The sequence below is a fragment of the Ciconia boyciana genome, chromosome 2 (assembly GCF_034638445.1).
Source record: "Ciconia boyciana chromosome 2, ASM3463844v1, whole genome shotgun sequence".
Taxonomy (NCBI): domain Eukaryota; kingdom Metazoa; phylum Chordata; class Aves; order Ciconiiformes; family Ciconiidae; genus Ciconia; species Ciconia boyciana.
The window spans coordinates 150,423,233-150,450,226 of NC_132935.1; the positions used below are offsets into that span (position 1 = coordinate 150,423,233).

General features: G+C 39.7%; 2 protein-coding genes across 13 annotated transcripts in view; one reads left to right on the forward strand and one right to left on the reverse strand.

The window, feature by feature from the left end:
- On the forward strand, positions 1 to 23,884 carry PDSS1 (decaprenyl diphosphate synthase subunit 1). Of its 3 annotated transcripts, XM_072854503.1 has the most exons (12): positions 294 to 427; positions 904 to 1,078; positions 2,162 to 2,226; positions 3,116 to 3,239; positions 3,610 to 3,740; positions 10,616 to 10,757; positions 11,554 to 11,665; positions 11,755 to 11,864; positions 18,605 to 18,685; positions 18,870 to 18,983; positions 22,586 to 22,666; positions 23,433 to 23,884. In XM_072854503.1, the coding sequence occupies exons 3-12, from the start codon at positions 2,162 to 2,164 to the stop codon at positions 23,571 to 23,573; spliced, it is 1,101 nt and encodes a 366-aa protein (XP_072710604.1). In that variant the 5' UTR covers positions 294 to 427; positions 904 to 1,078; the 3' UTR covers positions 23,574 to 23,884. The 3 variants fall into 3 exon arrangements, with proteins under 3 accessions (XP_072710605.1, XP_072710603.1, XP_072710604.1); XM_072854504.1 differs by lacking the exons at positions 294 to 427; positions 904 to 1,078 and adding an exon at positions 1 to 135; XM_072854502.1 differs by lacking the exon at positions 904 to 1,078 and having other exon boundaries at positions 234 to 427.
- A 145-nt stretch (positions 23,885 to 24,029) lies between these two features.
- Positions 24,030 to 26,994, reverse strand: part of ABI1 (abl interactor 1) — an 82,450-nt gene continuing 79,485 nt past the window's right edge. For all 10 annotated transcript variants that reach the window (XM_072854501.1, XM_072854496.1, XM_072854500.1 and 7 more), the window contains one exon: positions 24,030 to 25,724. In XM_072854501.1, coding sequence (XP_072710602.1) covers positions 25,549 to 25,724 — 176 coding nt within the window. In that variant the 3' untranslated portion in view covers positions 24,030 to 25,548. The remainder of the gene's footprint in view (positions 25,725 to 26,994) is intronic.

Consider the following 26,994-nt stretch of genomic DNA (forward strand, 5'->3'; position numbering starts at 1 on the left):
CGGGCGGCGGCAGCCCAAGCCCTGTCCCACAGCCGGGTGCGGGGGCCGGGCCGGGCCGGGCCCTGACAGGTGGCGCCGCTCCCCCGCCCGGCCCTCAGCCGCGCTCGGCGACCCGAGGGAGCGGCGGGAGGCGAGGTGAGGAACGATACGAGGAGGAGGAGGAGGAGGGGGAGGGGGGCCCGCCTGCCCGGATGTCCTCCCGGCCCCCTGCGAGAGGTTGGCGGCAGCTCCGGGCTTCCGCGTCCGGGTCGCGGCGGTGCCGGAAGGCGGTGCCGGCGCGGCGGGGCTGGGGGACATCATGGCCTTGCGCTGGTGGTGGCGGTGCGGCGCCTCCTCCCGTCAGGCGCCGCCGCTCGGCTCCCTGCCGCGCCTCCGCCCGCCGGGGCCCGGCTCCCGCACCCCGCCGTCGCCGGCCCCCAGCGCAGCGGTGAGTGCGGCGCGGCGGCGGGCGCCTGGAGGTCACCGGGAATGAATGGGGCGGCGGGGGGGCCCGAGCGGGGCGTAGGGGTCGGGCGGCCTCAGCTGCCCCACGTCGGGGCCGCCGCTCCTTTGGCCTTTCTCAGCCCACGTCTTCCCTCCCACCCGGGAAGCGCGAAGGCCCGAAGGCGGTTCCGGTGTGCGAGGGCCGGCGGTGGGCGGGCGGGCGGGCGGGCAGCCCCCTGCCCGGGGTGGGGGGGCCTTGCAGGCGGCAGGAGCGCTCTCGGTGCAAGGTTAAATACTGGGTTAAGAGTTTTCAGGGCACGACTGGTTACTGAAGAACCTCTCAGACTCTTCTCTAGGTGGGAGCAGGGGAAGCGATTCTCATTAGTGTGAGCTTTTCAGCGTGTTTGTGCGTAAGTCAGCATTACGAGTTGTAATGGGGGGTATTTCTCTCACTGCATTCGTTTACACCTTCCTCACAAGGCCAAGCTACTGTTCTGACCTGCAGTAAAGTGTTCTGGCTGTGATGTGTCCAGCATCGTGCATGACCCAGTCTTACAGTGTTAAGCAGCAGTGTAAAGGAGAAAGTCTGTGTGCCCTTACCGAAGGAAGAATAGGAAGAGATCAGCTATTTTTTAACAACAGAAAACAGTGAGAGGTATGAGAGAGCATACTTATGAAGGTCTTGGCCATAGGGCTGCGCACTGAAGTCAGACAGCAGTGAGCTGCAAATCTATGATAAGTTAGTGTTCCTCTCCTTCCTCTTGCTTGGCCTTTTTTCATCCTGTACACAAGGAGGATGGAAGGGTGCCCTGGAGCCTGTGCAGTGCTCTTGTTTCTCTCCCTGTGTCCAAGGAGAGAGAGACTTCAAGACACTTACAAGGAGACACTGAGGCATGAGGAGCAAGTTGGGGGAACTCTTTTCCAGTTCTAGGTCTCCTTGAACATTTCTGTGTGGGCTTTTGGAGAGACAGTTTGGTGAATGTGTGGATTGCAATGATTTCAGGCTGTGTCAGCCCACCCAGGCCCCTGAGTCAGCGTGCACTCCAGGGCAGGGCTGGGTAATTCTTGGCAGCGATGCCAGGAGCAGAGCAAAAGGTGCGTTTCCTTTCTCAGCCTATCTCTGCTGGAATCCTGTACCTGGAACTCCATACCCTCCCCCAGGCTCCTGGGCTCCATCTGCAGGGGAGATCATTGGAGAGATTGCTGGGTTTGGAGGTTAGGTTCTTGACATCTAGCAGGGAAGATGTGCAGGTGTAAATTATCGTAAGAAGCAAGCTGAATTAAAATTGCTTAAGGGGAAGACAAGGACATGTTCTTCTGTTAGCGTAGCAGTTTACGGAAACAGCTCTTGTCCTTTTTTCTGTGCCTTGACTGGTGCAGTCCAGATTTATCTGCAAGACAGGGAATGTTTGAAAATTGCACCTTCCATGAGTGCAAAAGCAAGGTTTCATTAGAGCAGTTCTGGGAAGTTAACTGATACACCTTCTGGGCTGGTCCTGCAAGGGGACAAAGTCCAACGCTCCTGAGCGGAAGAGCCAGTTTAAGTCAGAAGTTAATGTACATATTGGCAGTTATGTCTCACATGATATGGAAGGAGATTATGAGACTCCCTTTGCTGCTGAGTTGTTAAAATGGAGAAATAGAGCAGTGCTGATGAACAGACACTTGTTTTTTGTAGTCAAATGTTTTCTGTCAGTTTAAAATTCTGTTAAAGTAACTCTGATTTTTCTTTGTGCAGATGTGTCACTTTACCCAAAGAAGTTCAACTTCGTCATTTCCAAAAATATGTAATATATTTTGGCGGTAAGTTGGAGATTCATATTGTTGTGTAAGGGGTAAAGACATAGTTATTGGGTGAACTGAGTAGTTATACCTGTGAACTGTAAACTTTGAAAATAAGGTTATTCACTCTAGTACGTAGTTAGATAATTCTGTGTAGACTGCTGCTAAGGTCCTGAGTCTGAATCTAAGTACTCTATCCTGGAGAGCAATGGGCAAAGCAAGAATGCCCCAAGAAAGCCCATATGGTTCACTTAGAAAAAGGAAACATAATAAGAGACATAAACTTCAACTCCAGGGAACATAAAAAAAGTCAGGCCTAAGCCTAATGCATCTTAATGCATCCAGGTGGAGCTTTTACCCTTTACTGATGAACTTTCATAGCATCATCATGCTACCTGGAAGTATTGATTTAATTTATAAGGTAGCTGGGTATGCAAAGGAGAATTTTCAAATCCAGGTCAGGAATATTTTTGCAGGACTATATGGGAGAGGGAAGAAAGTAACAGAATAATTGTGTTACTGGAAGATGGAGGCTTCATCTCCAAATGTATGATATACTATCAATGGTGTATTCAAAAGGAATACATTGAGAGCAATGTAGTTTTATGTGTCTCAGAAGACTTCTGTAATCTGTTAAGGGTGGTGGGGGCTGTTATTGTTTGCCAAATGCTGCACTTTGCCAGCTCCTAAAAGTCTATGATCATCAATATGTATCTGTGTTGTCCTTGCACCTTATTAGCTGTCTGCAAAGAGTGTTTTGATGCTTTCTGTTTATATTTTAGCCATTTGTTTCAATTTTGTGTGAGGGGTGAGGAGGAGGAGGAGGAAATGTTTTGAAATGTTTCTGTTTGGGGAATCAGGGAAGGTTTGTTTTTAACAATGTTACTCTCTTGAAAAACACTGTCACCAGGTTTCATCATACAAGTACATCCCACTTGTGCAGCTGCAGCAAGACAGTTAGTGATGAAAAATACCAAGACCCTTTTCAACTTGGTAGAAAAGACTTGAAGAATCTCTATGAAGATATTAAAAAGGTAAGGGATTTGGTGACTATTCTGGGATGTTGTGATGATTCTGATTTTAATAGCAACCATCACTTTGGAGGATAGTTATTGAAAGAATATTCTTTATGTTTATGAACAGCTGTCTGAAACTTAAACTGAAGGCAAAGAGAGCATTTCTACATGTCTTATAGAACCAGAATGCAATTTTTTTTTGTCCTGATTTACACTGCTGGAATACATAATTTATGTTTCAGATTACTCATAGTAAGTTTAAAAACAACTCCAGCTTACATTGGGTGTAATATACAGGCAATAATCTTACACATGCATACTGTTTTGCTTACACTAAACAGATTGGCTTTCTGACTTATATGCTGGTATGTTCTTTTCCTTTTTATAGGAATTACTTGTATCTACAGCAGAACTTAAGGAAATGTGTGATTATTACTTTGATGGGAAAGGAAAGGCCTTTCGACCAATGATTGTGGTGCTGATGGCAAGGGCTTGCAACATTCACCATAATAATTCCAGGTGAGTCAGTCACTTTTAGATATATGGACATATATCATACTTGAAATTTACCACTCTTGTGTTCCTGAAAAATACGTCTAGTAACTTTATGAAAATAAAAAGCTCCTCAGTAAAACCTGAATTTAAGTTCCATCATGAAGCTGTATTTTTGTAGTTAGCAGTGCAAAAGGAACTACTGGGTTTATTACATGCTTCCATGAGTAAAATGGTAGACTACGCTGCAGTTGTAACTGGTGATGGATAAATAATGTTGCCAAATTGTGATATTTATAAGGTTTTTAGTCAACTTTAGTTTCTTACATAAATGCTTTATTAGAACCTGTAATACTCCTTGAAACTATATAAACTTAATTAAAAGTTTTTCATTTGTAACCACTCCTGTAGCTATTAAACTCTTATCACAGGTAAGAACTTTGCTGTAAGAAGAGACTTTCATAGCTTTTTTGTAATTATGCAGAAAAGCTATTAAGCAGGTGGTATGATTATATTCAAAGCTGTGAGACATTCAAAACAGCCAGAGATTTTTTTTTGCGTGCCCCCCCCCCCCCCCCCCGGAGCTAGTTTCTGCACTTTAATGTAAGATTCTAAGCTTAGAGCTGGTGTAATCCTCATGTTCTTCAAGTTACTTGTCTTTTGAAAGCAGTTTTAACTGAGCAGAACATCACGCTCACCCTGTACTCTCTATCACTCCTTGCTCTGGCTGACAGCAAACGCTTCTCTCCACACATTCCTATCAGTTGTTGTTTACATTTTGAGGAAAGACATTGGCTGGAGTGTTCTCTGCCTTCCAGCTATGCTTCCAGTCTTCCCTTGTATAGAATTTCAAATGTCAAATCTTTTGTCCCTTGTCAGAAGTGTTTCTAGACTAATTTATCAGTCTTAAGGGATTTCTCTCAGCTCTCGCATAATTTTTTCCTTAGAGGTAGGTTAATGCGTTGTTGGACTTGATTTCTACCTCAGAGCGTGGCGTATATTTTGCTGCTTGATATGGCACCTCTCCCAGTATACCCCCTCCTATGTGAATATAATTTTGAAGGAGAAAGCAAAACCTAGTTGGCAGTGTCCTGTCCTGTGTGTGCCAATTCCTCTTGTTTTAGGAAAACATTGTCCAGGATTAATGAACTTCACTCCAGCCTGATTCTGTTCTCCATGCAGTACTGCTCCTTGTCATTGTCTTAGAGGTAGCAAAAGGAACAATATCAGTTGTGAAACTCCTCAAGGATGTCCTTTGTCACAGCACGGATTGGCTTAATATTTTCATGAGTGATCTTGACATGAAAAACAGGAGCGTGATGATGGTGCTTTTTGATGACAAAATCATTCTTGATGATTGGCCATCCATGGTGGAATGAAAGGAAGCACAATAAAACAAAAATTTCTGCTTGAGCTTGGAGGCTCATGAGTGTCCCGTTAGGGCGTAACCCCAATGTGATTTCCAGCCACCTTCTCTATGAAAAACCTTAAAGTAATCCTAGCATGCATCAACCATAGTATATCCAGTTCAGCTATCCAGTATAGCGCTTTGTGAAATCATCAGCATATCTTATCCTTGTGTTCAAAAAAAGATAAGTCCAGCTAGCTTCAGGGATGGACTGCAAAGATAATCAGGGAGAATGAAGGACTTTTGGTCTACAAATTTATCAGGAACAGGGGTAAGAGAGCTATTTAAGACAAAGGATGATGTTGCTAACAGGGTGGAAACTTAGGAGGAGACTTTTAACAACTGAGGCTGTGAGGTTTTGGAGCATCCTTCCAGTTAGAATAACAGGAAAAACAGTTTTATCTCATTCTAGTGTGTAGCATGAGAAGCTTATAAATGAAATTATGTAGTGTACATGCAATACCGAGACGGCTGGAATTGATGTCATATAGTGTAGGAGGTGAGCAGTGAATCAAAGACAAGAAGTAGCTGTAGAAAGAACTCAATTTGCCTTTATATGCTTAAAGCATATTTACTGTCTTTTGACATACGTATATGCTCATGGACATATTCTTGTCCATGTGTTATGCTGTCCTGAAACCATCAGGACAGTGAGAAAGTGTGATCTCGGAGTTCAAGTGCCACATATGCCCGAGGCAAGCGTTGGCTTCACAGTAGCCAACCCCCAGCATAACCACTCTGATTTATAGATGCCCGTGTCATTTGGCAGCTTTTGTACATCTGTTGCAATTTTTGTCAGCACCTGCAAACTCTGTTTGATGTTTAAAAGCCTCCTCATTAATCTGAATGTTCCTTGTATAAGGACAGACTGAGTCACTATCTCTGTCACGTTGTTTTTAGAATGAAATTCTGAGTAGGGAGAACAGAAATGTTTCAGCAAAGGAAGAGAATGAAATCCCAGGGTATTTACCTTCCTCTTCTTTGCCTCATGCCACTTTTCTCTAAGCCTATGATTGTAATTAAAATTCACATATGTTTATACAAGTCTTCGGTGTACTGCTTTTCGATTCATGCGTGATGACCAGTATCTTTTGAGGGTTGGGTAGGCCATGCCAAAAGAATATACTTTCATATTTTGAGTACCTACTTACTGTGAGTTGATGAAGTTTTATGGGCACTTTCTTCCCTTTTGCTTTTAAGCTTCTTGAAACAGGCTGTGTTACACCTGCTTTTTATATACATATACTTCCAGTTCACACTGATAGTGGTTTCATTATTGTTGCTTTTTAAAGCAGCATTGCTTCCAGGTGACAAATTGTTCTTCCAACTTTTTATTGTTTGTGAGGAAGATTGTATATGTAGAGAAGGAAGCACTGCATATTTGTAACTCTGCTACTCTGCTATAGACCTGAGGGAAAAAAAAGTACTTGGTTTCCATTCTGCTTCTCCTGATGCTTTTTTTAAGATGTTTTTCCTCTTTCAACTTGTCATTTCCCATAAAGCATTTTATCATTCTTTTCCTCAGTTAATATTGATTCTTATCCCAGGCTTGTTTTTCTTTGTTGAAGCTTTGGTTCCCACACATGTAATCAAAGATACTGGCCAGAACATCTGTAGACCTGTGGGGTGAGCCAGTATCCTGTGCTGTTCATCCCTAGCACTTTTTTTTTATTCTGCCTCTGGGGTTTGTGTTACTGATGTTGAGTTTCTGCTTCACCTTGCTCCCATTCTCAATGGTCATATAACTTGCGGGACTCAGCATGCTTTTGCCTGTTCTTTTGTTTTGATTTTGTGTGTGTGTGCAGTACTAGTAGAAAAGGTAATACTCTTTCTTGTTTGGCTGTTAAAATAACAGGACACAACTTTGTGAGGTTATAGGTCCTGATCTTACGAGGCAGTCCACAGAGACCTCTTTGTCTTCACAGAGCCCCACCAGAATAGCTGAGACTTCTCAAGTGAATGGAGGGGAGCAGCCAGGTAGTTCTGCTTACAGGTTAGGTGACATGATCATTTATGTGTAGATTTGAGGAAGGCTAGGTATTTAGAATACCCTCAGCAGATTAACTGTCTTTCTAGAGTGAGGTCACTTTATTGTAGTCATAACAAGGATGATGACAGTGGTATAAAGAATCTGAACTAGTATCAAAAAGATAAGTGTCGGAAGCATTCAAATTGTTCTGTGCTGGTACGTTGGTTTTTTTTCCCTTGAAGATCCAAGTGTCAGAAGTCCAACCCTGAGTCCTTAGGTCCCTTGGGCAATGGCTTTTTGCTTAATGATAGCAACTTACCTTTGTGCGAGAGTGAGAATTGTTGTAAAGACTTTAAGCTGAAGTCATGCAAACCCTTAATTTCACACATCCTCTGGCATTTCTTCACATACCTGTGTGCAGAATTTCACAGAATTATCACTTAGCCTGAGGACCTAATGTTTCTGTTTAGGGTGTATTCTCCAGAGGTGTTTGCAAATAGGAGTTTTTATTTCTATTTCTGCAACCAAAATGAGAAACATGTAAGAGAAGGCCAAAGAAGTACAGAGACATTGCAATAGAGAAAACAGCGAGCACGAAGATTTAGGGGGAAAAAGGGAAATAAATCCATCCAAATAGTGTGAGAAATACTTAAATATAATGACCTGACTAAACTTGATAGAATAATATTTCCTAAAGATATGAGGACCTGCCAGCAACCTTAGTCCTCTTGTCTTTCACTCCTCCAAACCATGGTTGTCAGATGCCTGTACTGTATGCTGGTTTTCAGCTGCTCTGTAATTTGCTCCTGTCTTAACACATCCCTTCTCTATGCTTCCCCTAGTTTGCAGTGCCTTTCAGTGTCACAGACTGTGTTCCTGAAATGTTCATTTCTTTCAGCCACAGGACTTAACAGCAAAAGTGTACTTTGAGGAGTGTGGTCATAACACAGAAATTTCACAAGTTCTTTTGCAGGTTTCCTGTCTTTAAACTGGCAGTATTTACTTACTGGCAAACACATTGCAAAGCTCTTTGTTGCAGACTGTAAATACTGTTTTGTGTTGTTTGGAGTTCTGCCCCCACTCATTTTTTTGTTTGTTTGTTTGTGTGTTTTTAAGAGGGATATTTGGAGAGAGAGGTGTGTTTGGTTTTTTTTTTTAACCTGTAAGATCAGCCTTGGTCTTGTTCAGTGTACGTGAAACAAGTTCTGTAATGGAAAAGACCTCAGGGTACTGTAGGTCTATAAAAGCTTATCACAAAATCAAGCAGGGGGTCCTAAGGAAAAATAGAACATGATCAAGGACTTAGTTTATATAATGCATATGTAAAAAGATAAACTTACAGTTGTATAAAAATTCTGTGTAAATAGATAGCATCTTGGGGTGCCTTTACTTTGAGAATGACCTAAAAATGGCATCTTTCCACTTACTGGACTTGTGGGGACCCAGTTATCTATTGACTTGAGTTACTGCTACTTTTTGCTTTTGTTTTGCAGGCGAAGCAGAATGAAAAATGGCAGGGAATGAGAAGGATCCTGTTTCTTGTGTGTTTTCCCTAAAATAGGCATGCTCTGATTCAGAATTACTCTCACAAGATGCTTGTAGGAAACTATTGCAAAATTTTTTGCCAGCGATGGAAAGAACCTTGCAGAAATCGTAGTTTAAAAAAAACCCTTTCAGGTTAAATTATCACGTTTGATATAACATTCTGGGAAGGAGGCACATGAACCATGAGCATTCCTATGCCATTTTTAGTCATTGTCAGAGATGAAATGCACTATAATGCAGAACTTTCCAAAACCTGCTTTTGAAATGTCTGTCCTTGTGCTGTCTTCATACTACTGAAAGATTTTGGTGTGTTGGTGAGTGTTGCCATTTACTGCTACTTCCCAGCAGGAAGTCCAGTCTGCTGACATAATTAATGAAAAAGGGAGTCCCCAAAAGGAGACCAGTGCATGAAAGAGGCTGGAGACCTTTACAGTTTTTTGCAGGTAAGTTCTCCTACTTAGTAACAATAGTTTATTTTGGAAAACTGCTTACACTGACCTAGCATTTGACTAAATTACTAGTCCACAGTAAAACTTACCTTCAAACAACTGTGAAGGTTTCCAGCTCTTATTTTCTGTTGTTTAAAAGCCACATTTTCATAGCCTATGAGCCACACATCCTGCTATTGTTCAGGATGTAGAATTCCCACTGACAGCAATGCAGAGTTCTGCATAGAGGTAGGTGTCAGAACGCAGTGTTATGTCAGCAGACTGCAAGATGTTCTTTCATTTTGTGATTAATCACTAGATTTTAATAGACATAGGCAATGCAAGAAGATTTTAAATTCCCTTCAGCTGAGCCAAAATGATTATCTTCTGTTTCTCTCAGTTCTTTTTCTGTTCTGCTGGAAAATAGTGTGATTTGCTCTGTTATCTGTATGCCAGAATTAATGTATCTATATATCAGAAGTAATTTTTTCTTTTGTTGGGTTTTTCTGGTTATTGGTTTGGGGTTTTTTTTTTTTCTTCTGTTGGGTTTGTTTTCTTTTTTTAACTTCCATGTGGGCTTGTTACAGCTAGAAGGCAAGGCTGACTGGGATAGCCATTTCTGGGATCCTGCATGCAACTCATGATGAAAACAAGTAGAAAAAGAGAAAAAGACAGATACTAGAACAAGGCAGTGGCAGTTGGATCCTAGGGTAGATGGTCCTTTGCGTGAGCTAGGTTGGCTCTTTTATGTTTGTTTTTCCAACCTTGATCCCTAGATAATTGTTTCCATGATCTTCCATTACCTTCTTTTCACCTAGTTTAAAAAATAAAGTAGGTGTGAACTACTGAGAGTTGAATCATCAGTGTTAGATCTTCCCAAAGGATGAATTTCAGTAAGTGTTAGGCAGTTAGTGTTTACAGTCCTGAAGTGGTTGCAGTATAATTCCAGTTAATTCCTCAGTCTTTTGAAGAACGTCTGAGGTCTTAAGGTAATCAGATAAGATAAGGGATAAGATCCATGAGTTAGGTGTTTCAAATGTAGAATACAGGTTTCTATGCTTGCTGATCTCTCCAGCTTGCTCGTTAGTAGAGTTAGCCAGCTTTGGAGAGTTTGTGATGCTGCATCTTATAGGTAGAGCAACACAGAGATAAGGAAAACTTAAAACTCTTCTACAAAGCTACCTGTCACTCCTTTCTCTACCGTTTTCCAGATTTCCATCTCCTTGGAACCAAGCATGCTATTTATTGCAGTCTGGATTTAGAGGGATTAGAGTCAATAACTCAGGAGTTTTGCAGTACTGTTAATGCAGCAAGGCAGAAACAGGCCTAATAAGGATGGAAACATCCCATTGCACTTACTGTACTAATGTGATCTGACTTTCTCTTGTCTTCCTAATTCCAGGTTTGAAAGATGGGGTTCAGACCATGGAAAAGCTGCAACAGCTGTTTTCAGAGAAACATTTTTTGTTTGGTTTTAGTAGAGATTTCTTTTAGTATATTGCAGCACATATAATTGATTTAATTATTTGACAGTTCTTGTTTTTTATTTTAGGGAGGTGCAGGCAAGCCAGCGCTCTGTGGCCATAATTGCTGAGATGATCCACACAGCTAGCCTAGTTCATGATGATGTTATTGATGATGCAAATTCTCGCAGAGGAAAAATGACAGTCAATCAAATCTGGGGAGAGAGGAAGGTGAGTTTGCTATTATGTGCAAGACTTGCCTTTGAGATTCATCAGAGCACAAATACCTAGGGTTTTTGTCACATTACTATCCATAGGCACACTCTTGGGGTATGCCAGAAAAAGTACGAAGAGGTGTGTACAGATTGTGGGCAATACAAATCTGTGTTCCTTTTCTGAACTGTTGGAAACATTAGATAATACATGATTGTAGTGTGATTCTTACTGATTTTACATTCCCTGTGCCATTCTCTGCAGCACTGTTGGAATACTTTGAACTTGTACCTCATCCAGAACACTATAGGTTACCCTGATTCAGTAGTAAACACAAAAAGGTTTTCAGTCAGCATGAACATTTTTTTTTTTTTTTTTGAGAGAGGTGTTTCTTCATAAAGCATTAAAACAAAGGTCTTAATCAGAAAATGCAAGGAAAGAAGTACGCTGCTGACGCATCATAACTTATCATGGCAATTCAGAGCTGACATGGCATAACAGTCACAACAGAATGATGAAATAGAGAAGTAATGTTCAAAAAAACTTCACGGGCATATTCAGATACTGCATACAGGGAGGACGGTGCTTATATAGAAAAATATAAGCAGCACTATAAGATAGGGATTCAAAAATGGTTCCAATTTTATTATTTGTTTATCTTTTGTTTTCTCTCTGTTACAATGAGATATGTGTGCTTTATGTAGGAAAACGATGCAATGTGAGTAGACCTGCCAAATAAAGGAAACTGTATTGTCTGTACTAACACTTACAGGAAAAGACTTAAAAGATCAATTTTTTTTTTTATTATTCTTAGGCTGTTCTAGCTGGTGACTTCATCCTTTCAGCTGCTTCCGTAGCTTTAGCACGAATTGGAAACACTACTATCATCTCTGTTCTAACTCAGGTGATTGAAGATCTGGTGCGTGGTAAGGTCTTTTTCTGTTTTTTACCTTCAGATTTGCTTGCCTAAGCAATAAACCCACAAATAAAAACTCCCATCTGTGCAACTTTTTAGGTGAATTCCTCCAGTTGGGTTCCAAGGAAAATGAGAATGAGAGATTTGCTCACTACCTCGAGAAGACTTTTAAGAAGACTGCGAGTCTTATAGCAAACAGTTGTAAAGCAGTATGTACGTCTGTCTCTTCTAAAGTTAGCATACCATACTGTAAGCTTCACAGCTAAACTCCTAGTTATTGCTGTTTTCTCTGGAGACCCTCCAAAGCAAATCCTTTAAATGGTATTCTGCCAGAATGTGAATGGGTTTGAGATTGTGCATTTTATCACAGTTCAGCTGTGTAGCCTCCAATATTGGTTTTCACTTTTGCTTTTCTGTTTTATATTCATACACAGATTTATTTTGTTATTCTTACTTGAATCAAAATAAGGTTCACAGTGGCAGCCTTTAATTTTTGAAATTCTGCAACTTTGAGACAGTGTTTTTAATCTCAGTTGATAATTCTTGAGCCTATAATTTGATTTTAAGACTTCTTTGACATCTGGTCCCACTCATTGGTGCCGAGTGGGACCTTAAATGATAACAGTGGGAGGAAACAACTAATTGTGTATACTCTACATTACACTGTAAAAGAACAGAAGCATGTACTTCTTGATTTGTTTGGGGTTTTTAATTATCAATTGCTATATCCACCCTATCTGTCGTTCAGTTCTGTTACTTCATTACAAAAAGATCTGATTCAAGATGATGTTCTTATTCAAAAAACATGTTTAGTTTTAGTGCAGAAAATGGAGAAGGTGGGCAATAATCTCACCCCAAAAGAGAGTTATAAATTTATTTATTTTTTTTATTAAAGGCTGTATAGCTGGTGTATGCTATAGCAAGAGGGAGTTCTAAGAGAATTAGACTAAAAATCTGTGCTAGTGTTAGTCATCCCCCTTTGTTCTCAGAGAACTGGTACATTTTTGCAATAGACAGCAGCTGAAGATTGCTTAGATCAAAAGGATGATATAGAATGAGAGACAGAGATTTTGTGGGGAGGGAAAATATCTTTCATTCTAGTTGGAGGAAAGAAATTAAGTCTTCTGGATTGCTTATATCAATGGCAATATGACCCTGGCAAGAATTTCCCTTTGCAAGTCTTCATTTATATTAGTGGTCAATTGGACTAGTAAGGAGCATCACATTATTCTGCTACTCCAATAAAAACATACAAATTTTTGTATTCACTTTCACAGTCTTCCTGAAAGAACCTTCACAGATAGAAGAAGAAATCACCTTCCCACTGGATGGATTATCCTTACAAATGTGCTATTTTGAGTTTTTTCCTTTTCATAACTCACGAGAGTTAAGGATTTAAGCACTTCCCTCCAGATTGTGGCTGTGATGCCGGTGAAGGAGGTGTTTGGCTGCTTTTCTTCTAGTGGTTGTTCTGAGTTGTTCCGTTGCTGAATTGCTGGAATTTTATATGCAGTAAAATTAGTGTTATAAAGGAAAAACAAGAGAGAGGTCTGTCTTTACGGCAAAACCATACTTACTGCACACAGTAGCAATGACTTGGATATATATGTCTCCCTCAGTTTCTTTTTGCATGGATTAGGAGAACTCTACTGATAGCAGTGAAAAGGGAATTGTTTTTGTCTGGGATTTGGGTTTTTCTTGGGGGGTGGGTGTTAGGGGTTTTTTTGTTTAGGTGGTTTTGGCTACTAAGGAAAAGATGGAATCAGAAGGGAGTTCTGTTTTCTGTAGCAAAAATGATAAGCAGGATCATCAGTTCTAGCTTGAAAGGAAATTCAGTTGGGGAATCAAGAGTATTGTCATCTCGTTTTCAGGGACAAAGCTAAGGAGAGAGGTGTTGTTGGTTTTCAGAACATCAGTTACAACCAGGCTAGTGTGTCATTAGAAGCAGTTCAGTTCCTGTTAATGATAGGAAAAAAAGAGTGGTTTGTTTCTGTGCATAAATAAGATAAAAGTATTAACTGGAAAGATGTCAGACAAGTTCAGGTGGCATCTTAGAATTCTACAGTGTCATGCCTTAGAAATGTAAGAGTAGAGTATTCCTGGAAAAATGTCTAAACAAGATAATAGATAATCTGTCAACACTGGTGTAGTCACTGCATTAGATACCTCCTGCATCGCCAAAGCATTACTGCATTTAAATCAAAAGTCCTTTAAGTTAGCAAAAGAATCTTTTTACAGACAGAATAGTCTGTTCAAGATGTTAGAGCCATCCGAGTCTCCAGTTTATTTCTACAATAGTTCTGCATGGGGGAACATTACCAAAGTTGCAGTCAAAGTAATAACATTGCAAAAGGAAATGGTGGCAGATGGCCCAGAGGGTCACTGAAGCCTTAGTTACTGAAAGGCATTTTTCAGAGAAACATGAGAGGTGACTTTGGTTCAAGAATTCAGAAACAATAAAGCTGAAGTGGAATTTCTGTTAGTCATCAAGGAAGCTGGAGATGGCAAAATAAGCTGAGCAGGTTCTCTTTCTGTCTTTTTTTATCCTGCTGTAATATGAATTCCTAACCCTCATAAAGATGTTTATATTTTGCATAGCATACTTTCAGAAGAGGGATTAAATCATGCTTGTTTTGAGATAAGTGTAAAGTTGCACTAGAGATTCTTGATTTCTCTGTTAGGAGTAAGCATGCAGCCTCCACAAGTAAGGCAAGGCTGTGTATGGAAGGTCTGGCTTAGGGACTGAAGAAAAGGAGTAGTCTGCAGCTCTGGATCTACCTGTAAACTCCTGCTTTAACTAGTTCATAGTTTGGTGTATGCACAGGCCTCCATCAGAAAAGCCTACCAGGGTGTGGAACTGGTGTCTAGGAAAATAAGACTTCTGACCACCACCAGCAAAACTGATCCCCCCAGTCCAACTAGGCATGCAGACTACAATAGTCCAATGGCAGATGTACAGTAATAGCATCAGTAGCATCAGGTATTATGGTCAGCCAGTAAATGTCCTTATTTATTATTTAAAATACAGTAACTCCTTTGGGGGTATTTCTTCTTCATAATGTTTGCTACGAAAAAGATTAGCATAAATATATCACAGATATTCAGGCAGATAATCTTCACTTCTGTAAAAGTACAATTCTTCATAAACAAGTACTTGGTTAACATGTTAAAATGTTAATTACTTGAGAAAAGGTCAAATGCATGAAAATGCAGACTCAGGACAAGATAGTTGTCTGCTGTGAGGAGGGCCTCCTGCTGGGTAGATATCTTCCTCTCCCAGGTAGGCCTTCATAACCTCCTTCCCAAGAATAGTTACCAAAAAGGATTTGAAGAGCCTGGAGGAAAAGTCAGCAGCGTGCCCTGCAGCAGTGAAGGATAAGCACATACTGGGCTGCATCACTACCAGCGTAGCCAGCACATCAAGGGAAGTGACTGTTTTCTTCTGTTCAGCTCATGTGAGACCTCAAGGCTGGGCTCTCTCATACAAGACAGACATTCACATTGTGGAGTGAGTTCAGTGAAGGGCCACCATGATGGCTGGAGGCTGGAGCAAAGGATATGCCAAGAGCTGGTTTTAGTCTGGAGTAGAGAAGGCTAAGGGGGAATCCTCTTGCTGTCTCCAGCTATGTAATGGGAGGGTGTAGAGGGGATGGAGAGATGTACAGTGAAAGGACAAGTTGTACCATGGAAAAATTCAATTAGCTATTAGGAAAAATTCCTCCATGAGGTTGGTCAAACGCTGGAACAGGTTGCCCAGACAGGGTGTGGGATCTTCATCCTTGGAGATGCTCAGAACTGGACACAGCCCTGAGCAACCTGATCTAACTGTGAAGTAAGCTCTGCTTTGAGCGGGTGACTGGACCAAATAACTTTCAGAGTTCCTTTCCAACCTAAACTATTCTGTGATTCCACTGGAAAGAGGAACAGTGCTCCTGCCTGGAAAAACAGTGGTGGATGAGCCACGAATGAGGAGGCAGGATCCTGACTGCTTCAGGAGATGGGCGTAAAGGAGAAAAGGCTCTAAAGTCTTCCCCTTTTCCAGCTTTTCCTTTCCATGGTGTCCACAAATCTAGGAGTGTGAGAGCAAACATCTCTTGTACTGTTTATACAAGCATATGCCTGCCCAGCAGCAGGTTTTCCTCTCTGACCTACAGGGCACTGGTATAGATGTGCAAATGCTTTCAACTCCAGCTGCCATATTCTCACATGATAAATAACAAAGCAGGATGTATTTCCCAGAGCTGCTGATACAAGATTTTATGGATGTGAAATTCAGTATAGAGGCAAGATTGGTTTTATAGTCCCTCATGTAACATAAAAGAATAGAAACAATTTTTTATTTTAAAAAGTGTGTTTGAAATAATGCCAAGCAGACTGACTTGCTTTACTGAATTCAAAGAACCTATCTAAAGAATTTGTTCCACTTGGTATTAGGAAGGTTTTTTCATCAGGATTTAGTGGAAGGCAAGTCTGAATTCTTGCAAGATTAAATTTGTAATCAACCAGTCATATCAGGGGAGCTTGAAATATCAGGATATTTTCAAAGGGTGAGCTTGATAATTTAAACATATATCATTATATTGACATTGTTGTCCCGATTTGTATTTTTAAATGCGTGCTATTACCCCAGTATGGCTTCAGTTAAACTTCGTCACGCTCAGAGGGACAGGCTGACTGCGACAAGGCTGCCTGCCTGCATCCCAGTGAGTGTCCAGATGGGGGCAATAATCCACAAGAGCAATTTGGGAAATTGGCTCCTGAAGGAACTCCCTGGTAGACAAGACCCAGTCATGCTGCAGGTTTATGATGTGGTCATGGTCAGAGAGTTGCTCACTTGAGGTGTGATAGGCATATCAATCTCTGGATTTTTAAAATTTTTTTGTCTTCAGAAATGTTCATAACCTGAATAGGAGCTGTGAAGGCCTTCTTTTGCAAAGATGCAAGAATTAATTTTGCATTGATGAATTTTGCTTGTGTTACATTCTGTAACTCACACTTCTGTTTTTTAAATGTACATATACTGCTGTGATTCTTTATATAGGTAATGTCTGTGTCCCCAGAAAACTGTCCACCTACAGGAATAGCTCTGCTCTGACTTTTCAGATTAAATGAGAAAGCTCTTCTCTTTACATCGCATTTCCTCTCCCCATCTACCAACTCGTGCCCGCTCTGACCCTTTGCCATTAACCAGGATTTTGTCACTGTTCTACTGAATTCCATATTTTAATTCTTCACATGAAATGTGGTGGCAGGTAAAGATTTCATTGAAACAGGTGAGATGCAGTCCCCCTGCCTTGCTGCTATTATTTGATTTATATTACATAAGCAACCAAAAGTTTGCTAGGCATGGTACAGCAGTTACATGTTACATACATGTTAGCTCTTTGGGGCAAATATTGCTAGTTAAGAGACAAGCATCAAAAGGAAGATAAAAGGGCAAAATGTTCTAGTTTGATAGTCCCTAGCAATGTCTATTAAATATCTCGTATTTGCAGTTCACTCTGTGTTAACAGCTTTCAGGATTTAGTATGATTAGACATAGGTAGCATTATTTTCCTGCTATATACTGTCCTCTTCTAAATAAAATTGGGAAATGTGAGATGCTGTTACTGCCTCAGGCATCCAGGTTCCTCTGGGTTTTAACTATTATCCACAGATGCAGGTTATGACTGGGAGGTGTTCTGATGCTCAGTTACAAAATGCACTGATGCATGAAATAGTCTCTAATCTTGTGCAAGTTGCATCACGTTTATTAGGATATAATGTTTTTTCTTATTTCCATCTTCATGTTCACCTTCAAAGCTACTACTGGACTCGCTTTTAGTTTGGGGTTGGGTTTTGGTGGGTTTTTTTTTTTTTAATGATCCTACCTTACATAGTCTTGAAGAGGAATTTATATATATATATATATATGTATTTTTATGTCATGTGGTTTTCCTAGCATGTATTTTTAGTCTTATGTTAAGTAAAATGTATCTTCACTCCTTCCGTTAGTCACAGCAAATTTGGAATATCTGCAGTAAACCAGGATGGATTTTTGCCCCCTGTTCCTAATTGCTTTATTGAAGGCTGAAATAAATCTGAGTATTTAAATATAACCAACCTCATTTTGCAAAGTGTATAATCAATACATAAATGCAAAAGCATAAGTGCCCTTACTTTGAGGCAAGATATTAATTCTCAGATCTTAGTTTGTGTCTATATTTTAGCTTTGTGGAGTTTATTCAGCAAAACTTCTGTCTCTCAAGTAGTCGATTCCTTTATCTGTACTCAATTAAAATGTTTTATTTATCTCAGTTTACTGATACTTTTGTCTAGCTTGGTGTACTTTCTTCGTTCACTATATTTTCTGTGTCACTACTTATCCCTTGATACCTTTGTCTGCAAGCTAATCAGCTCATCTTCCTGAGCAATTCAGTTATAGTTAACATCACCCTTAAAAATAATCTTCCTCATCTCAACTGTCCCTCCTGTACTGGGTGCAACACATCCTGTTTTGTGGATCTTTTATCCACATGAGGCATGTGATGTCCATTTATCTGTTGTCTGACCTCCAATTATCCCCTGGCTGATTTATATAGGTGATAATTTAATTCCCCTGTCACTGGACTGTATATGACTACTAGCCTGCACGTGCAGTGCATCCACATTTCTTTTCTCTTCATCCTTGCATTATAATTTCCAAGTCTGATAAATACTTAATAAAGCTAATCTCTTTCCAGACTTGAATATATTTTTAATACTGCACTGGTGTTCAGCCATGTTTTCTAATAGGCTTGGCTATTTGTGTGTATGCATGAACAGAGATAAGCAAGAATGTGCGACTGAGTCAGCTTTTTTTCCTTTCCCAGATCCCTACTGTCTGTGCTTGCAATGTCACACCTATGGTCTAACTAAAAGTGGATGCTAACTAAAGCTTTCTATTTACTTGGGTTTTCTTTCTTTTCAGGTTTCAATTCTAGGCTGCCCTGATCCCAAAGTTCATGAGATTGCATACCAGTATGGAAAAAATGTTGGCATAGCTTTTCAGGTAGTACCTTTGTGGAACTAAAGGGAATCTAAAATCTTAAACTTTTCCAAACTGCCTTAGAAATCAGAATGGGCTGTCTTAATCCTTTCTGTAAATCTTCTCTTAGCAAGGATTATTCTGTATTTAGTTATTGTTTAAAAAAAGAGAAAGTTTTAAAATAATCTGTATGTTTATCTCTTTCCAGCTAATAGATGATGTGCTGGATTTTACATCATGTGCCGACCATCTGGGGAAACCAACAGCAGCAGATCTCAAGCTTGGATTAGCCACAGGCCCTGTCTTGTTTGCTTGTCGACAGGTAAGTCCACAGGAATCTATTTCCCCAAAACAGAAAGCGTACACTGCTCTTCACAGCACACACATAAAGCTCGAATACATCAAGTCCAGCATGTGTCCAGCTTGAACACATCAAGTCTACAGCGTAAGTGATGAGCATGGCCTGGGCACGTGTGAAATATCACTGCATTCAAGATCAGCTGGATTTAGTGTACACACGCATGTTCTTTCAGACTGAGAAACACCTTCCTACATGAGTCCTCTTACCCTTAGGCCCTTGTATCAAAAGCAGCACTAGCCTTTTGCTGCCCCAGTTCAAGTGCTTAACTTTCGCAAAGGGGCAAGTATTCAGAGTTTTTGCATGTTTTCTGCAGGTTATTCCTTAGTAGCTTCTTGCTTATGTTCTTTCCTGACACATCTGGTTTTCCCCAGGCTTGACTATGTATGTAGGCTTTTTGCCAAGTTCTGGACTTTGTATCCATCCTGGGGCCAAGAACTTGAATGTCTGCCTAGCTTTTAGGTGGGCACCTCTATTTATTGGATTTGATCTCTTCATCTCTTTGTCCTCAAGTCTTACACAGTTACAAACATGGGAAGCTTTCCCTTCTGAAGGTAAATGTAATAGTAGTTTGGATAAGAGAAAAAGGAGTTTCATAAATAAAACAAGCTTAAAATTGGTCAAGATTTTTAGTGGCTTAAAAATTGTTTGGAGCAGTACAAGGAAAACAGAAGTGCCAGCAGCACCAAAAGAAACATTAAAATTGGTACTAATCCATAAAAGGGGAAGAAACCTGGTTTAATGCACCTTGCTCAAGCTTCTGGTTCACCTGAGGAAAGAAGATTTGGGACTTGGAAAGCAGTCCTTTGTACCAAACTTCACAGCATGATACAAAAACTGGCACAACTAGTTCCAGTAGAGCTCTAGTCTGTGATCTCTCACTGGAATTGCTTGGAGCCTGACATGGGAAAATTTAAATCATTTAAAAAAAATATACAACTCTGACATTTACTTTCCCCTCTTTCTTAGAGCCTGGGGTAGGGGGAGGTGGAACATATGCATGTGTTTGCTTCCTCATCCTTTGGGCATTTACAAGGACAGGTATCTCAGAAAAGACAGGAAAGCAAATAGTATCAGCCACTTAAGAATGCAGACAAATGCATGCTGAGAACAACCTCCTCCATGTTCTCAGTTCCTCATCTGGAGGATTCACCAACTTGTTCTTGAATCATTATTTCAGAATTTGTTGATAAGCAGCAGGATCTTGTTAGTCATCAGCAACTGGAGTTGTCTAAAGAACAGAGACTTGGGTACAGAAAGAAGATGCAATTGTGAAATGGCTGGTTTGTTTCTTTGTTAAAGCTACTTGCAGGGAGAAACAAGGACATGCTGCAAACACTCTGATTTTGGCAGAGAATGGGTGACACCGATTGTCTTGTGGGTGTTGAATATTCCAATTTTTTAAATTAAAACTATTCTTTTATTAATTTGTTTGGGTTGGCTGTCTCTGACTTTCAACTTCAACTATAATTTAATTTTATAAGATAAATGAGCTCATAATATGGAAATACAAGAAAAGAAAATGTCAGTTCTATTTTAAAATCTTACTTGTTCTTTGTAGGTCACTTTTAAACGCTTTTCCTCATTTATATCTTTAATAGATGGGAAGCGTACGTTTTTGCATTGAAAGATAACTTGACCATCTTGCACAGTTTTCCGCATTAACCGGAAGGCTTCTTTGCTGAAAATTTCCTGCTGTTTTCAAGAAACTGGAAGAACAGCACTACAGACTTAAATGATATATAAACAAAGTATAAGTGCTAAAAAAATTTGGAGCTTCAACAGACACTTATCTGTGCGGCTACTAAAAGATGTTTCTTCTGTTTGAGAATAAAAACTCCTGATCCAGGACTTGAAGATAGTCCAAAATGTAATTGTTAGTTATAGGCTGTCTTTTCTCTTGAAATTAATATTACTGCTATCCTGCATACCCTTTAATATATCTGGTAATCCTCATGCTGTCTTCTTGACAAACAGTCTGGTGGACTGGGCAGTGTTAGGTTAACAGTTGGACTTGGTGATCTTAAAGGTCTTTTCCAACCTAAATGATTCTACAATTCTGTACTTGAGTTCTTCATGTACTCTGGATCTTCAGCGACAGCCTTCTTTTCTTCTTGTCCTCTCCTCTCCCTCTGAAATACATCTTTGTGCATTAGAATATTGAGAGGCCTTTATACAAAAAATGTTTTGCTTATTCAGTATTTAAAGTTAGTTCACTTAGTAAAAAAAAAAAAATTTTTAAGGAAATACACTAGTATACACTAAGTCTAAAGCCACTCTTAAACTAGTACAGCTGAAGAATGAGGGTTTATTTTTATTATAAGCACTCCTGTCAAATGCTTATATACTGCCTGTTAAATCTGCAGAACTGCAGATTTAGTGATTTAGAACCTTTAGTGCTTAAATATAAAAAGTGAAAGCATATGCATCCTGTATCATTGTAAATATGAATAACATGAATTATATGGATTATATGAACATTGCAATTAAATTGTCATTACATGGGAAGAAAGCTAGGATCTACAGAAAGCCAAGTATGAGTCACCAATAAACTTCTAAATGTATCTTCCAAGACGACTACTTATGAGTAATAAGGAAATGTCACAACAATGAGGGATGCTACATGTTTGTTCCCCAACAGCTTTGTACATCTACAGCTTCAGGACCAAAGGTGTGCAAGGAAAGCAGATCATTGTTTACAAGTGTACGGCAATAAAATAATCATTGTTTGACTATAACCCTTTCAGGCAAGATGTACAAACACCTCCTTCCTTTAAAAATAATTCTGCTGAGTAGCTGCCTTGAGTTGTGGCCTTTGTTTGTTAAGCACCAGGTTTTTCTATTTCTGGACTGTCTGAAGAAAGTGCCTGCATGTTTAGATAAGTGATGCAGTGACTTTCTCAGACAACTGACTGTAGTTATCTACCTGATTTGTAGGGAATTGAGTGTGCAGTACTAACTACAAATTCTATGTGCCTGAAAACAAAATATATTATAGCTGTCATTTTTCTCTTATAAAAATTTGTCCTGAGCTTTCCACAGGCAGAGCCTGTGTATATAAAATACCAGAGCAATGGAAAGCATAAGTGGATATAAGTCAAAGGTATCATGAAGGGTTTTACAGGTTGAACTGTGCAATATAGATATAACAAACCTCCCGGGTTCTCTGTTGTACATGTGGGTAAGAGGTGCTTCTTATAGGTGTGCTAACACTAACCATCATTTGTGATACAAGAATACCTGAACCAGATTAGACACCGGGAAGTAGCCACATCAGAAATTACCACACTGGATCATCTGCTCAACATGATGAAATGGCAGGTGCTAACTTTTGCTACCAACTGGCTACAGCCAACAGAGCCAGCCAGTTTAAGTTTTAAATGCTTGGGCTTTGCTATACTACGGTCCTGTGCAGATTGCAGATATTACTCTATAGCTATACCTGTAGTAACAACAGTGGCAGGGGAAGAGGTCTATATTTTGGTTTCTTTTTGACCTTAGCATGGCAGGCAGCTACACGGAAAACAACTCATAAGCAGTACAAAACCTTCTCCCTTTGTGCTTAGTTTCCAGAAATGAATGCTATGATAATGAGACGATTCAGTAAGCCAGGAGACGTTGAACGTGCTCGGAAGTATGTGTTGCAGGTAGGACTGATACCAAGTATTTCATTCCTGAAGTGCCATCCCTGCTGAAGTCAGTCTGAAATTCATTGCCTCTGAAGTAAAATAGCAGGGCTGCATTTTCAAATACATGTTAAGTAGCATGCTATGTACAATACCAAGTTAGTACTCTTCAGCTGTCTTACCAGCACGGTGTTTTACCAGAAATACTAGGTAAAGAGCTTTTTTTTTTCTTTTTTTCCCCTTCCAGTAGCATAAAATCCATGTAATAAAAGTAAAAAGCTCATGCATGAACTCAGTTCCTTCAGCTGAAGAGTAGCTGTATCCAACAACTGGTGTAAGCAGCATGTAATTACTAGTCAGTCTTGTAACTGCATTGCACATTCCAGATCAGTTTTAATTGACTCTGGTCTGAAAAGACTGAATAATTGTCCGTGCAAAACTAATACCTATTTTTTCAGGGTAGCATGTTTTTCTGTACATCTCTATTTAGGGCAGGAGAGGAGGGGTTAAACCGTTAGTTTCTAATCCTACTGAATAGTATGTTAGTAATACCAGTGTTGTTTTGTAAGTATACTTAAGTTTAGCTAGGGTGAGTTTTAGTATTTTGACACTTTGGGGAAGAGACGTAGGATTCAATGAATGTAGAATGAATCCTCTTCCTTTCCGCTTCAGAATATAATTAAGTGTTCAGGGCACTTACTGACCTTAAAACTTCCCTCTGTAACTGGAAAAGGCAGGAGAGAGGCTGACCAGTTATCCATTACCTTTAACTGTCTTCTTACATAAGAGTGATGGTGTGCAGCAAACAACCTACCTCGCCCAGCGCTACTGCCATGAAGCTACAAGAGAGATCAGTAAACTACGGCCATCCCCTGAAAGAGAAGCCCTCATTCAACTGACAGAAATGGTACTCATGCGAGACAAGTGAGAGAACTCCTTCCACTCGTTCTGGCAGCTACTTACCAGACTGTGCCTAAATTTACTTCAAAAGTTATTTGCTTCCAACACAGGCTACCAAAAATTATTTTTTTAAAAACTTTTTTTTGGAAGTTCTACTTTTTTTAAAAAACAAAAGTTTCAAGTGTTTTATTGTGGGAAGCCATACAATTCAGAGCAAATCAAACTGTGCTGTACAATTGTTTTAGTGGGGGCTATTAACTGGAGGGGGGTGGGGAAGATGTTTACATGTTGATGCACAAAGGCCACAATGAGAATAAATACAAATCAGTGTATGAGAAATGAAGTTGTTCCAAATTTCACTTGTTCACACTAATAAACAGAGCATGCATGTTACTATCTGGTGAACTCCTGTGAAGAGAGATGGTTTGAATGCTTTTCTGGCTGTTAAACTACAGAAATACCTGGAATTGTACGTACAGAAATTGGTTTCTTATAAAACACTGTATGTAGACTTTAATAGGTTATATACATCAATGACAAGTTTTCCAATTCATAATGAAATACAGGTGTGCTATTGGTTGCTACTTGCTAGCAGTTAACAAGATGCAGAATTTGAGATTGCTGCAGTTAAGAAAATGAAAGGCTCAGTATTTGTAACTCACACTAAAAATGAATTATTCAACAGCCAGTCAAAGCTTCAACTCCATCACCTTCCATCACTCGTTTATAAAGTATATTCAGTACCCTCCTAGAAGTCTGCTTTGAAGTCCCACACACATTCCTCTTACAGTAGTTATCCAGTACTACCACATTCCTTTTCAGGTTATTTAAGCCACAGAATGTGTAGAACAGGGAAGTACATAATCTCCAACTGTCTCAGCCTGTGATTCCTTAGCCACAATGGCTAAGTTCCTGTCATGTTTGTTGCCCCTTTGTCGTATCTTGAGGACAGCCTGCAGTCTCTGCTCAGCTGGGCACACCACCAAGCCAGATACCATTTCCACTGAGAAATGTCAGTTACAGAGGGTGTCCAACTTACTGCATCTAGATAACTACACTCAATCAAGAATCCTTGCTAAAATTAATTTTGGAAGAAAAGAACTTTTAAGAGTATGTATAAATGTGTAATTCAGGTTTCATATCTAATTTATTTGCCCTCTGTCAGTGATAAAGTCACATTACAAACATTTGCTTTTTAGTACATTGCCTGGGATAACACAGCCATGGTTTTGCTAAGTTAGCATTCCAAACTTCTTTGCCAAGCCAACCAACAAAGTAATGGACAAGACCTTTGGTTCACTTATATATTTATGAATGGAAAAAGTCATAATGTAAATTTACTCATTAAAAAAACTTGGGTACAAATTACACATACATAAGACCACCCATTTTTTGATTCACATGGACACCTTAGACCCAAACAACTCATTGTAATAGACTTTAGTGAGAATACTCCAGGTAAAGATTACAACAATTGGAAGCATCTTGGATTTTTAAAAAAGTATATTTCAATACATAAGTTTGTATGCATGCTTTAAACAAATATAGTTCAAGAATGAGCAAAGAGTCTAAACAAAAAGTAATATGACCAGCACTAACATTAAACTTCTCATCCAGATTTTAATATGTTAGTCTAACGTAGTGTTAGTTACCATGCTGTACTGAAAAATGTAATGGCACAATCTGATCATGGTTCATTAAATATTATACCCTACTTCCCCAGAATATTTAGGCTGGTCATAAAATTAACAATGCATAAGTAAATAAGTATAACCAGTTATAGACAGTTGCTTGTTTTACAAATTGCCATCAGGTAAGACATACTGTCTCCAGAGACTGAGAGAGATGGACGTTCAATCATACCATTAAAACAGTATGGCCTGAAGAAATGGGCACATCTTTTTTGAAAGTATATTAAGACAATTCTGTTAGCTTTTCGTTACCCCTTGTAAATAATCATGGTATGACTGAATACAAGACCCAACTTCAAAAAGCAAAGGATTTTAATCGGCATAGTGCATGATTGATTCAACATAATTCCCAGGAAACAAGCCAGTTACTCGATTGCAAACTCCTTCATACCAGCCGTCATCATTCTTCTTTATCACATAAATGATTGCACCCTCCATAAACGACAGCTCATCGTCTTTGTCCTTTGTATAGTCATATATAGCAACAACTGTGGATTGAACAGGGACACGTTTAGCATTTTATTAATAGCACCAGTATTAACATTATTTGAAATACAATTATTTTTTTATAAGACTAGTTTGCTATCCTAGGATTTTCCATAATGAATTCACATGCTTTCCCTGTTGAACATTAAGTCCAGAAAATGAAATTTCACTTTCCTTGCAACATTCGCTACCAGTAAGAAGTGGGTGGTGACTACACTGAACGCTCAGTTAAACTATTGACAGAGAGGTACAGTTGATTGCGACACAGTAAAGTGGAGCATATGGACACTTAAAACCTGAACTACAAAATAACTGGCTCCATGAGTGTGGCAGTCATTTCTGGTCAGATTACCTCAAAAGCATATAGATCCCTGTATAGGGATCTCTCGATTAGAGAAAGCCTAAAAAAAAAAAAAAATTAAAAAACCATTCTGTTGAAATGGACCAATAGGAAAAAAATTTCTACGCTATGGCCCCTGCAGCTACATATCATGTACTTCAGTGTATGATCTTGTAAACATAGCTGCTTAAAGCCACTGTACAAAAATGGATGGTCTTTTCTGCAGAGCTTCTATGTGATAAGAAGTTTTGGCATTACTTTTCAAGGAGCTGCAATGAGTGCAAGTATAAAAGTTACTGTAGGAAAAAGTAGAAGCGAATTTAAAGCAACATTAGCTATTTTTCAGTATCTGCTTGGTGAATACATTACTCTAACCAACCTCCAACTCATTGTGTGCAATTAAGAAAGCAGAGATCTCCCTAAGAACAGTAAATGTCACCACCAATAACACCAGAATTAAAAACTACCACTATGAATACACAAACTTTGGACATCACAGCCTTACCCTTCAAAACAGTTAACATGGATTTATGCAATTGATCAGTTTTATGAATTCCAAGAACCTACTGTTTTACATATATATATTCTCAGAAATCTGATGTCTTAATGCCTAGCAAATAGTGATGCAGTGTATCAGTTATTTTCATCCCACAGGTATGTCCTGCACACAGTCCAGCTAGGAGTGAAGATGCAACACAGCAGTTCTGCCAAGACAGGTATCACAGGTACCCTACCCCATTTCATACGCACTACAGTACCAGCCAGATCATGAGAAAACTTGCAACATTGCTGTTGACAAAATGGTCATTGTCAGAACACAGACAACTCTGCAGGCAGGAAATCAGCATCTCAATTATTCATGGGAAGAGACATTTACTATACAAGTTCATACCTAATAGTCTGCTGATGCAGCGTCACCAATACACCTCCAA